The sequence below is a fragment of the Lissotriton helveticus genome, chromosome 2_1, assembly GCF_964261635.1.
Source record: "Lissotriton helveticus chromosome 2_1, aLisHel1.1, whole genome shotgun sequence".
NCBI lineage: Eukaryota > Metazoa > Chordata > Amphibia > Caudata > Salamandridae > Lissotriton > Lissotriton helveticus.
In genome coordinates, this window is record NC_136059.1 from 2,029,809,788 (window position 1) to 2,029,824,082 (window position 14,295).

The 14,295-nt window shown below is 40.5% G+C and overlaps 1 protein-coding gene across 4 annotated transcripts in view; it reads left to right on the top strand.

Moving 5' to 3' along the window:
* FNIP2 (folliculin interacting protein 2) overlaps positions 1 to 14,295 on the top strand; it is a 459,542-nt gene that overhangs the window by 255,246 nt on the left and 190,001 nt on the right. For all 4 annotated transcript variants that reach the window (XM_078676999.1, XM_078677002.1, XM_078677000.1 and 1 more), the window contains exon 6: positions 181 to 281. In XM_078676999.1, the coding sequence (XP_078533125.1) occupies positions 181 to 281 (101 nt within the window). The remainder of the gene's footprint in view (positions 1 to 180; positions 282 to 14,295) is intronic.

A 14,295-nucleotide genomic window follows, 5' to 3' on the forward strand; every position in this document is an offset into this window, starting at 1 on the left:
TCTCAATTGACAGCAATCTCTCTTACACAACATCTTTTTGGTGACCAGGGCACATATTTCTCTGGCAAAATTATAGCCACCTAAAGTATTTTGCATATGATTTTTATTCAATACTTGAGCATTGATCCATGTTCTAATATTCTTTTTGTTGTTTTCTTGACCATGCTGCCTTATTTTCAGTTTACAGGACAGCTTAGAATACATTAACCAAGAGTTGAGTTCAGGAAAGCTGGGTATGAATCTGAATGTTTTGAGCTCTTGTCGAAGTGGAAGTAACTTGGGTAAGTTCAGTGTGATTTATAAATGAATACTGACTCATATGATATGGCTTTAAGCCCTACCCAATGTCACTTGCTTATCCGATTCGCTGCCACTGAGTTAGAGATTGGTAAAAGCTGTTTACCTTAAGTTCAAGAATTGTCTCTTTGAACAGTAGAATATGCATGTTCCAAACATGTACTTTCTTTATACTGCAGATTGTTGTGTGCTCTCTCTCGGTTGCTCCCATAATGCCTCTTGTATATCTGTATATCAGTAGAAAAATGTGTACCACCCCGATTTCCAGTTGCATTGGAACATAATGACATGTGCTTAAGAAAGATTGACTTACAACTGTAAGTGGTGCTAGGAATCCTCATGGGTCTCCAACCTATTCTGTAATGTAAGCTACTTCTGATCAGTAAAAATCGTCGTGAGCTACTGAAGTCCAACTAAGTCGTGCATTGTTAGCAGACACCCCCTTGCCCAGCTTCTTCAACTTTAGACCTAATGCCCATTGGGCCCGATACTATGGTTTGAACAAAATAGTGTGACTAGGAGTTCTGTGATAGGGCTGCCATGTGCATCAGTGAGTGCATGGTCTGTGGAGATGTATGAACATGTGTGTGAATGAATGTGATATATGTGTATGGGTGACTGAAGGCCACTGTTGAATGTACTTATGGCATAGGACTTACCTTTCACAATTGCATCCATTGCAATAACATTATTATTGGAAATACTATTACATACCCCAGATCAGGAGGAATAATCAAACTTCGACATTTAACAAATTGTAATTCACAGAAAGTGATTTACAGCATAAAATGTCCATGTTTCATGCAGGCAAAACAGAAAGGAAAATCAGAATCCCAATAACAGAACACAAAATATGATCCGCAACCAAAACATTAATTCAAACTTAGCTTCACATTGGTTGGAGTACAGACACACTATATCTCAATTACGGTTTCAAATAATAGAATTGGTATCTACCATTACTGAACATAACTCTTAGGTTTTGTCACAAAGAGAGGTGTATTGGATTAAACGTTTTGACACAATGTTTCCCAAAGGTCTAAACGGCAAAATTAACAGGAGTTGCTTTTTATAGAATACTGCACACACTAGGAAGTGTCATTGATCTATCTATTCTATTTTTAATTGCACAGCCTTCAAATCCAGAAGAACAATTATGACAGCATATATATATATATATATATATATATATATATATATATATATATATATATATATATATATATATATATATATATATATATATATATATATATATATATATATATATATACGGACATTTGCTTTTCTTATCACTTCATCAGGTATAATTTTTCCGATACATGGGCTATCACTATTGCTATTTCACTGGTGGAAGCTATCATTCTTTTCATGTGTTTTTCTGTTTGTGATTGCAGGGTTGAGAGGTTCTGGAACAGTTCACACACTTGCGTGTGTACATATGTCATTATATATTTGATTCTTTTTAAGATTCAGTTCTCTTTTTAAGATTCAGTTTTTATTTAGAATTTGTCTTTGTATTTAGAATTAATTTTATCGTCGTTGGTACGAAAATGGTAAATGTTGGAATTATGAAGACAGACACTGTGCTTCATTCAAACAGATAGTTTAATCAAAAAGGCATTTCACAGCTGTCTAAATAATGAAAAAGATGGCTGTATCTAGGGAAAACCGTCTTGGAAAAAAATAAATCAAGATAACCCCCTACTTTAAGTTTGTGAAACATTCAAATCACAATGACCACAGTTAAATAAAGTAACAAAGGACACGTTTATTTTCCTGTAAATAACATAATTTACAGTCACAAATCTATTAATTGGTAGTCTCACATTTTTAAATATGTGCAGTCCTGTTTTGCTTTTCATAGTAAAAAACGCTGCCTTCGCGGGAGCCAAATTAGGTGTGTTTGCTGAATTATTCATAACGCTCCACAGAGTTACAGACACAGCTTATAAGATATTTGAACATGTACGAAATTGTCCCCCTGAGTTTGGATTAGAACACCTAGTACTAGGGTGTAAAAGTCATCAGGTTCAGAATGATACTTGGCCGTTATTTTGTACTTGTTATATAGAGAAGCTCGAACGCAAGGTTGCAAGTGTGGCGTGTGAATCACTAGGAGGCTCTGCGATAAATGGTAGGTCATAGCTTTACCTGTTTTTGACACATGGAAACTACACATAGCCAATATTTCTTCGGTAATAACAGAGATTAATGCGATTTCTATACAGTTTACTTTCAACTTTGTAAACCTGATTACGTTGACAGCACTGACTATCAGTAAGTTAGTGGAGTTGTGATCACTTGGTGTTTTGGATTTTTTGCCACGGTTTGTGCATGGCACAATAGAACTTTCGTTGTTTTTCGGAATTCACACGATTTGAAGCAATGGTTTTAAGTTTTTACTCTTCTTTGTCAGCACATGGTGGTAGATATGGTTGATTGCTCTGTCTTAATTTCATATAGCCTTTTTTCTAGTCTTCCGAATTTAACTACACACACTAGGGCATTATTATGCTCTATTTTTATATTTTTGTGTAATATATCTCAAATCATGGTGACATGGATGGTGTAAACCCAAGTAATAAGAACATATACAGTGGTTGTTGCCAAGTCAAAAGCCAATTTGTTGCATCTTTTTGTTTTTTACAGTTACACAGGACAGCCCCTGAAGAAGGGAATATATCCCAAAATGCATTGGGCAGTATGCTCTATGTAATGAGCATTTTATAAGATAAAAAGGGTTGTTCTATTTTTGCATTTATTGTCATAATGATATGTGAATGAAGCTATTGCTTAGGAGATACAGGAGTGGTCTCTGTATTAAAAAAGATTAAATGAAAATGAAAATACAAGCAGGGAAATACGCAGATGTATGCACAAATGACCTTGATTAGAGTTTGTTTAGTCGGAATTATAAATTTTAACATGCTGTGCTCTTTGGGTGATTCTTGGCTTACCTTTCAATACGACATACCTTTCGACATATGTTGCAGCGTTACATGTACAACACAAACATACAACCATTTTCTTTTTTAAATGCGAAACATTTCAAGTGCAGAAGAAAGTTCTGCAACAATGTTCGTAATAAGGAAAGTTTTTCTTCACTTTAAATTTCTCCCATTTAAAAAAACAAATGGTTGTATTTTTCAGTTGAAAATATGGCAGTGTGCCTATCTGCCACTGGTAGTAAAATGCCTGCTGTGTATACATGTAACACTTTGAAATGGGAAAAATATCAACTAAAGAGTTAACTTTAGGTTTATATGCATTACATAAAGTTCATCATTTAATTTTTCTCCCATGTCAAAGAGTCTTTACATATAGTATGCATATTACTCCCAGTGCCTGGCGCCATATTTATAACTGGAAAATACAGTCTTTTGTTTATATGTGAGGAATTTAAAGTGAAGAACCATGCTTTATAAAACATTAGGACTTATTTGGCTTAATTTAAAGTAGAGTAAACATTAAGACAATGTTTCATAGAAACATTTGTGTCCACTTTAAATTTCTCCCATTTAAAAGAAAATGACTGTATTTTTCAGTTAATAAATTTGGAACTGTGTCTACCAGCCACTGGGAGCAAGATGCCTGCTGTTTGTAAGTGTGACACTTTGAAAAGGGAGAAAATTTAAATGAAGAATTAATTTTTAAGCTAACACTTCATTTTAAATGTTCTCATTTAAATGCATTCAGAAATGTCATTTTGTTCTCCAGCTCCAATTTTGAGTTTTGAAGGATGTTTTTTTAAGAGTTAAATACCCCAGTGCTTTGGTTCTGAACCTCTGTGACCTACATGGGTCATAAATCTGAGAGCATGGTTCATTGCCAAGCTCTGCTATCTACAACCTGATCATACTGTAAAATAAACATAGCCTTTTCTTAACTTTAAATAGAAAAGCAACACTTCTCTATTGCAGTCCTTAGTTAAAAATGAACTCAATGCTGGGAGCTATTCTGAATATTTCTGTGAGCTACTGGTAGCTCTAGATCGACTGGTTGGAGACACCTTAGGGTATTTTGTGCCTAAATCAAAAAGTTCTGGATTTGATAGTCGGAAAATTTCTCCTAGCTCACTTTTCAAAGTGTCACACAAATAGCAGGCATGTTGCTCCCAGTGGCTGGTAGACATAGTTCCATATTTATAACTGAAAAATACAGTCATTTTCTTTTAAATGGGAGAAATTTAAAGTGAAGAAAAATGTTTCTATGAAACACTGTCTTAATGTTTTACTCTACTTTAAATTAAGCCACTTAAGTCCTCATGTTTTATAAAGCATGGTTCTTCACTTTAATTTCCTCACATATAAACACATGACAGTATTTTCCTGTTATGAATATGGCACCAGGCCACTGGGAGTAATATGCCTGCTATTTGTAAAGACCCTGTGACATGGGAGAAAATTAAAATGATGAGTTTTATGTAATCAATATAAACCTAAAATTAACTCTTTAGTTGATTTTTTTTCTCCCATTTCAAAGAGTTACATGTACACACAACAGGCACCTTGCTACCAGTGGCTGGTGGACACACTGTCATATTTTCAACTGACAAATACAGCCACTTATTTCTTTATTTAAATGGGAGAAATTTAAAGTGCAGAAAAATGTTCCTTATTACGAACACTTTTGCTGAACATTCTTCTGCACTTTAAATTTCTCACTTTTTAAAAAAAAAAATGGTTGTATGTTTGTGTCAAAAAGTCCAGGTTTCTGACTTTTATGGGAATTGCAAAGAGTTTCATGAGCAGTTCTGTAAATCTACACTTTTCTTTGATTTCCAGCACCCAATGATATATGTGCAAGTGTAGTTTCTATCAGGTGCAAAATTCTGCATCACTGATGTACTCAAAATGTGTACCTACATTTGTTGTTGTTTTTTTCTGTGAAAAATATTTTCTGTATTGAGAATCCTTTCTCCTTACTTGCCTGTTAAGTTTGGATGTATTCCCTCCCCATTCCCACCATGAAAACGTTCTTTACAGGATTTACATTTTCATGTGTTTCCAGGGTAGGAATCTACCTTCAAGAGTATGGAATTTGCTGCAATCCTGTCGGTGTTCACCTGCTTTGGCTGAATGGCCCACCTAGAAATGTACACAGACTTGCACCTAACCCTACCTTTGCAGTTAACAGAAATTCCACCATGCTGGCAGAAGTTCCACATTTGCAAATGCACTGCATGTGTGAAATTCCAACCGTACCTGTTTTGTGCATCAGTATTGGGCTTTTACCATTGTGAAATACTACTTTTCTCTTAAATGTGCTTTGATAACTCAGCCATTTTGTTTCCTGTTGGATGTGAGAGAGGCACCTTTTGATTCTCTTTTTTTTTTTTTTTTTTAATTTTCCAAGAAATGGCATACAATCAAAGGTACAAATCTAGCATTATATAACATGGCATCTTCCGGAAGACCACTAACGTATAAACCAGTTCCCTGGACAGCAAACCTCGATCTCCTTGCCGACCCAATTTCTCCCCTAGCTTTCCCAGTCTTACCATGCGTGCCACCACCCAACTAGCAAACCTCCCTCATGCTAAGTTTCCTGCTCTCTCAGCTCCATCCATTGACCCCATACTTTATCAAACTTCCTCGGACACACCTGTGTTTGATAATCCGCCCTCTCCGCCAGCATACACCAGTCCATGTTTTAAGCCCACCTATTTGCTATCGGAGGACATATTGTGCCCCAGGCCTGAACCATATCTCTCCTAGCTACTATCAGTGCAACATTACAACATGTGCAACATTACAAAACAATAGGGATTACCTCTGAAGTGTCTGTGCCCCTCCCCCCCACATACCCAGGCACATACCCAGGAAGACTAGCTGCGCTGATCTGGCCACCGGTTGTCCTTCCACTTGTTTTGTATGCCCCTGAATGGTTCACTAGTACTTCTCCAGCCTCCGGCATTCCAAGAAAGTATGCAGCAGGGCCCCTGTAAATCTGCATCCTCTCAAACCCTTGTCATTAGAGAATTCACCTATGTCATAAATTCTAGTATAATCAATGTAGAATCTTAAGCTGCATGAGGCGGAAACCAGTTTGGATCACCACTTCTCTCTGGTATCTGCATGTCTCTGCCCAGTACTCCTCCTCTAGGACACCTAGGCCCCTCTCCCACCTATCCTTCAACCTGTTCAATAGTGTCCTACAATTCCTGACCAAAGGGGGAGCCAGCTTCCTAAACTCTAGGGGGGCTCTTCTTTTATTGTTTCAAGATGTCCATTGCTTTTGATAGGAGCATGCCAAATCTGCAAGTATCTAATTTTCTGGGAGTCTGTCTTATAGTAGTGCTCCTGCAAATATTCAAAGGAGTCCATCCTTGAGTCTTCCCAGAAGTCCCTCACTTTAGAGATCCCAATCAGATCTCACTGTTGGGATCCCCCCCGTGTCCTGCAAGTCCATCGACTGGTCTGCATCCCAGAGTGGTGTTTCCATAGTAACTTTCCATGCCCACCTTTTATTTTCTTGGTCGCCCTTTTTCAGATTTGAACCAACACTGCCGTGGTTGCCAAACCTACTGGCCACCCCATGTGGCAATAAATTGCCCGCAGGTGTCCCCAACGCGGGAGCTCTCTCTGTCCGCTATAAAGGCCAGATCAAACTGATTCTCGTATGCCCACTCAATAACCATCAGCTGTGCTGCCCAGTAGTACGTCTTCAGATTGGTTAACGCAATACCTCCATCATAGGGACCCTGCATTAAGCTATCCAGTGCTATCCTAGGGGAATCCCCTATCCCACAGTAATGTCCTCCTAGTTTCCTGCACCACCCAAAACAAATCTTCAGGGACCGTACATAGAATATTCTGTAGTACATAAAGAAATTTAGGCAGGTAAATAATTTTGGAGAGTGCCGTCCTACCCAGCAAGGACAGCTGCAGCTTCCTCCATCTGGCTACATCTTCCAACTCCTCAAATTCTGTGCGTAAAAGATATCATGGTCCTTAGTGATGAAGATACCAAGATACTTAATTCTTGTCTTGGCCCACTGCAGGTGGCAATCCCAGTCTTCCGTGTGCGCCATCCCATGTGTGAGAGCACACCAGTTAATACGGATACCAGAATATCTCGTGAATAGACTGTGGATCTCTAAAACCCGGGGTATGAACTGTATCGGGTCAGCCAGGTATAACAGCTGGACATTGGCATAAAGAGATGTCACATCTTCCGTATCAGAATCCCAGCGTATATCCCTCAACCGGAAGTCCTTCCTAACCCATTCGGCCAGGGGTTTGATGGCCATTGTACAAAGCAAGGGTGACAACTGGCATCCCTGGCTTGTACCCCTCCCAAGTCTTAATTCCCTTGACTGCGTTCGTTATCATGCACCCTAGCCAAAGGTACTGTGTAGAGCAGGACAAGAAGGTTTTCCTGAAACCCTTTTTTAAGCACTGCCATGAGATATGGCCATTGAGCGCATCGAATGCCTTTTCGGCGTCCAGGAACCGGATCTCCACAAGTTCCCCAATATGGCGGGCTCTTCCGAGAACACCATGCAGCATCTCATGTTCTGTCTAATGGCGAGAAGCAGCATGAATCCGAATTGAACCCTGTGAATCCGTTTTATCCCACACCTCAAACAGCTGTGAGACCAGAACCCTGACCAGCTGTTTTGCATCTATATTTAAGAGGAAGATCAGCCGATACAAAGCACAATCTTCAGTTTCTTCCCAGCTTTGTAGATTAGCGCAATATGGGCCATACATATATCTGGGGGGTAGAGTTCTGGCCTCCAATACTGCCTGGTACATCCAGGGTAATAGATAGTTCTGCGCCTACACCTCTTGACTACCCAGGCTTTGAAAGAATTCTGCCGGAAGGCCATTTGGGCCCAGCGTTTTTTAACTGTCCTATGGCCTCTGTTATTCTTGCCACCTCCAATGCATTATCCAGTACATGTCTATCTTCCACTGGCAAGGCATAAATAGGGATATCCCTCACAAACCACAGGAGCTCCTCTGACTGACTCTGTCATCAGGGGAACTATAATTCCTCCAGCTGGTCCGCAAACCATTCCACTATGTCCAGGGCTGTTTCCCCAGTGTGGCCGATTGCCCTGGCCACCTCCTTCATTCAGCACTGACCCTCCTTGCGGTCAGTCAGCCACACCAGGAGTTTCCCCACCTTAATACGCACTTCGTATAGTCTATGCTGTGTGGTGCTCAGCTGGTTCTTCGCCTCCTCTTTGTCAGGGGCCTATCCACCTCCTTCATCCAGAACTGACCCTCCTTGCAATCTCCGTGAGCCGTATTACCCACTTCATATAGTCTGTGTTGTGTGGCGCTAAGGTGGTTCCTCGCCTTCTCCTCCTCCTCAGTCTGCCTGTACTCCTTCCTCAAGCTTGTTCTTTTTTGGGACAAGTAGCACTTATGACATTTTAAGTTGCATAGTAATACATTTTAAGTGTTCCTCTAATACAGTATTTATGTGTTAATGAATGAATATCTGCATTTTGTATACGCCTTTTTGCAGTGGTTAGGTTTGACTTTAACAAATTGTGCGCTCAATAGCATTTGCCTGTATTTGGCAGCTGAGCTTTTTAAGCGAAGTGTCAGTGACAGTATTTGACATCTCCACGTGTCAGAAGTATTACTATAATCGTAGTCATTAAATTGCTTTCCCATTCCAGTACAGTTGGATAATGGCTTTTGTTGCTTTAAAAATCTGCATTACATCGGAAAATCAGCAGAGATAAAAAAAAAAAGGAACTTAGGCATTGCTTTCACCATCACGTCTTTTATCCGCTGTGCTTGCTGAATCGTATTTTATGAGTTTGAGTATAAATAAGGACCTTTACTGGGAATCTTCCATTTTTATTCTCTAAACTTTTGAAGAAAAGTTTGTTCTCTGAATCCCCTGTCTTGTGTACACTTTCTAAGCTGATGTAAATGTAATTTGCTATTTTGCATTATCTTAATAAATAAGCTTTTTTTTATTCGTTATTTTACTATAAAGTGTTTCTAATAATCACCAAAAGACTTTCACTATAGCAGTTCTGGATTTTCACTGATAGGAAAAATTAAGACTACAGAACGCTTATACCCAGTGGCGTCTGCCATTAACAAAGGGTGATGGAGTGGGTGGGGGAGGCGCCGTGTGGGCAGCGTGCTCGCGGTGACTTGGCTGCCGTCCAGTTGTATCTCCTTATCAGCCGGAGGCGCTGGACGGGAACCTTTACCCGCCGCTTCTGTCATCCAGGTTTATCAAATTACCAAAATGACTAAAACAGACCATTAATCATACCTGCCCTGGGTTTTATTCTATTGAGAACTTTCTGACCCTTTTTTTAGGGGATCCTTTACTCCCCGGACTCGACAATATTGTCAGTTTGGGTCGTCTGTAGAGGTTCGTTGAGACTATACCCTTTTGGCATAGGGACCTGGTAGCCCCACCGATTCTGATTTGGGCCCAGAGCCCACTCTTGAAGAGTCTTTATCCTTGAAAACTGATGTTTAGTTACCACTTTTGTGGTTATCTGTTCCAGGCGCGTCCTCCCACGTTTTGGACTGGAGTATTGTGCCCTGAAGAAGGTGAGACCCAGACTTGGGTCACACACCGAAACGCGTGTCGGCGCTGGAGTTCTTCTTGTTAATCAGTTGCTTTATTTGTTTCCCTTGTTTGCAACCATCAATATACGGAGAAGAAATGTGGAGCTCAAAACGTGAACTGCATCACTAATTGATTTCTTGCTTCATGTGCTATTTTTTGGTATTGATCATACTTATTCCATGTATGTTGACATCGCAGAAGCATTAATTGCTCTACATCATACGGGAAAGTTGTTTATTGTGTTATATTTTGTAAATTTGGAACTCTTACTTTGAAGGACGTCCGATTATGTGTGAGTATGTGTTTGCTTGTTGGAACGAATGGGTATGTGTGATGTAGGATGTGCTTGGATCATTGTATGCTATTTTTCATTATGTTTTTTATATAAATTATAAAACTATATTCATGAAATAAATGTGATATTTTTGGTACGCAGTGGTTCTTTGTACCATTCTTTGGAAGGCCAGTTTTCTTTACTTGCTCTTGGTACAACATCAGGGACTTTTAGCACATTGTGATTATATATACAGGCAGAGATTTGTTGTTCTGATTAGCAGTGTGGGGGGAGGCCACACGGCGGCGGGGAAATGTTAAAAATAATAAATAAAAAAACATACTCGACTCCACCGGCCGCCTCCCGCGTCGTGTCATTCCTATTAGCCTCTTACTGGTCCCAGCAGCCCCTCGGACAGACTCCCATCCAATCCCTGTGCTGCAGAGCAGGAATGATGCTCCGCTCAGGTCATGGAGTCTGTAGGGTTTCTCCAGTCCGGCTACTGAATGCAGCTGGGTTGGAGAAACCTAGGTGCGCACATGTGTTTTGATCGGCCTGAAACGGCCGGCCAAACACATATGCGTACTTAGAGGGTGCACAGGCACTCCTCCTCCCATGTCCTGCCCCTCCATGCACAAGCTGGCTCAGAGCATCGTTTTATTTTTTGTTTGCTGGCTCTGCGCCAGGCAGTGGTGCGACTCCTCTGCCATTGCGGAGGAGCCACCATTGCTAATACCGTTCCGTGGAAGAAGTGAGATTTTGAATAGACACTAAATTGTTGAGTTGGCAGATCATGCTGAAATAGAACAATGTCGAGAAGGCCGGGGATAGAAGGACAGTGGCATAAATAGTGAAGTAATCCCTGCATTCTGTGCACACCTTTTGGTGCTTGAAAAAACAAGCTTCCGTGAAGGTAATTTATAGAAGTTTATTCACATTCGTTTCGTTACTTTCATGGTACTTTTCAGTGTATGTTGATTGAATCCATTCAATTAATTACACATTTCTTAAGGTGGCTCCAATGCATTTCGGGTGCCGAACCCTTCATCGGGGAGCTCCTGCGGATAACATAAAAGAGGATATGGCTCAGGGGATGTGCAAGATGCTGTGGTAAACGTAACATGCGGGAAGGGTTGGTGGGGAAAAGTGATCGACTCGTCATGGAAGTGTATTAAACGTTCCGTCGTGTGGGTTACATCGTGCTCTAGGTGTCGACATTAAGGTGATGGGCTCAAAAAACAATAACACTGGGTGCTCGAAACTGTGATTAATGTGCCTAAACGCGGTCAGAAAACTGTGTGTGAAAGACTCACGTGTTCTATGATGCTTGGTGCCTGTGGGGGAAAAAAGTAGTAACGGAGTGTTACACTCGGTAAACCAACTTCAATGGGGGATTGCGCCTAACGCGCCTATCAAGCTCCGTTATGCGGATGTCCCTTCGGGCACTTACTTGAATATAAATTGTGTGAACGATTTCGAACGGCGTCTGAGGTAGTCTTCTCCACTCCCGGGGAACCAGGAAGTGAGGTATTGCGTGGATTGGGGGGATAGAAATAGAGAACGGGCTATGACGGCGGCCATCTTATGTGAATGTGATGCCAGACGGGTTGTGGAGGGAGGTGCAAACGAGCCGGTGCGAGATAGTAAACATGGGAGGCTAGGTAAAAGAACAAGGGAGGCTGGGTAAAAGAACAGAGAAGGATTGTTGCAGAATAAAAAATAATGCAAATAAAAAATAGAAATAAATTAAATGTAATGTACAAACAGTTGCACTATAGAAATGTCTGCAGATGACAAGCACCGTATTGGTGAATTTACAGGTAACATGCAAATTCCAAACGATCATTCAGTCCCATTGGCTTCATGGACTGAAGTTTAAAAATCCATGCCATCTCTCTTCTCAAGAGTTCTTTATTGTTGTCTTTTCCTTCAACTTTTTCTACAACCTCCAGTATCAAGAATTTTAATTGAGAGACGTTGTGTCGAAAATCAGTGAAGTGTACTGCCACATTGGATTTCTGATTCTGTGTTCGAATATTGGATTTGTGCTCGTTGATACGAGTCTTGATTTTCCTTTCCGTTTTTCCAATGTATGTCATGCCACATGGGCATTTGATCAGGTATATGACGTTCTGTGTGTCACATGTTGCGGTGACTTTCAAATTGATTTTGTGTCCTTTCATAGGGTGATTTATGGAAGTGCCTTTAATGATGCAGTTACAGTTCCCACAGTTCATGCAAGGTTGGGTACCTCTGTACTTCTTTTTGGTAGCGGGTTGGGGTCTATTCAATATCTCTCTAATGTTCGCATTGCGCGTGTATGCAAAAATGGGAGATTCCTTAAAGGTGGTTCCAAAGTCAACTTCAACTGCCAAAATCGGCCAGTGTTTCAGAATAATTCTCTTGTAAGCTGCACTCTGGGTGGAAAATTTGGATACCAGGACTAATCTGTCTCCCTGTTTTTTAGGGGTTCTTTTGAGAACTTCTTCTCTGGTAGCTGTTAGAGCTCTGGTTTTTGCCTTTTGTATTGTGTCCTCAGGATAACCTCTTTCTTGAAACCTCCTGCCCATTTCATCCAAACGTTCTTCGACCTTAGATGGATTCGAGACAATTCTTTTTATGCGTAGCATCTGAGATGTTGGTAAGTGTTGTTTTAGCGAACCTTGATGAAAACTGGTGTACAAAAGTGTATTATTTCTGTCTGTGGGCTTGCGGAATAAATCTGTTTCAATGCCAGTGTCGGTGATGGTTAACCTTACATCCAAGAAAGTTATTGTTTTGTGGTTAATTTCCCACGTGAATTGAATCCTGTCGTTTACGGAATTCAGTGCCATGAGTGATTGTGTTAGGGTTTCTTTCGAATTGTTTCAGATGATAAAAACGTCATCTATGTACCTGACGTACAATATCAAGTTTTCCGTCCAAAACGAGTTGTTGTAAATGTTCTCCTCTTCGAAGAGTTTCATGTAGATGTTGGCATAGGTCAGCGCGGCACAATTGCCCATCGCGGTCCCGGATAGTTGCAGGTACCAGTTGTCTTTGTGGCGAAAGTAGCTATGGTAAAGCGTGTAAATCATCAATTCCATTAGGAATGTTTGCATCTCTTTCTCTATGTCGCTTTCAAGGATGGCTTTTTCTATGGCTTCAATTCCTCCTTGATGAGGAATTGAAGTGTAGAGGGATCGAACATCCGCAGTGCATAAGACCACTTGTTGATTGGGATGAAGTGTTACTTGTGAGAGTTTAGTCAAAAAGTCCGTTGTGTCTTGGACGTAACTCTTCATGTTCTTTACAATAGGTTGTAGATGTCGGTCTATAAGTTTGCCCACTGGTTCATGGAGAGAGCCTCTCGTCGAAACGATGGGTCTACATGGTGGGTTCAACAAATCTTTATGAATCTTAGGAATCAGGTTGATCGTCGGGCTTTTTGGGAACAGGACTGTCAGGTATTTCTTTGTTCTATCGTCAATGATGGCTTTCTCGTGAGCTTTGTTGACAATTAGTAATAATCTCGCTTTGAATTCATTGGTGGGGTTGTTCGGAAGTTTCATGTATGTCTGTTGATCCTGGATGTGCTCCTCCATTTTTTGGTTATACATGCTGGTGTTCATTACTACCAGTGCGCCTCCTTTATCTGCTTTTACACACTTGATGTGTTCATTTCTAGCGATTCTAAGTAGGATGTCAAAATCTTTTTGTGTCATATTGCTGCATGGTGACTTGTTGAAATTTAGTTTTGCTACGTCCTGTTTTACTAGCGTTTCAAAAAGATCAATACTCTTGTGGCTCGTTGGTGCTTCAAACGTACTTGTGGGTCTCAGTCCCATCAGTTGATCCGGTTTCCTGATGCTGGGTGGAGTTACGTGGTCAAAAAAATATCTCAGTTTGAGTTTCCTTATGAATTTGTATGTGCTGATTTGGAGTTCTAAATGGTTCGTTTTCGTGGTGGGTATGAAGGATGTGCCTTTAGATAGAAGTCTTATTTCTTGTGGTGTCATAATGGTGTCTGATATGGTAATCACTAGTTGTTTCTCTTTTTGTTCTTCTTCATACTCCGTGTGTTGGAATACGAAGTTTGTTGCTCTTTTTGTTGATCCTTTGCTTTTTCTGCGGCCCCTCCTGAGTCGTTTTGAATGTCCTGGCCTTCCCCTAAAAAAGAGACC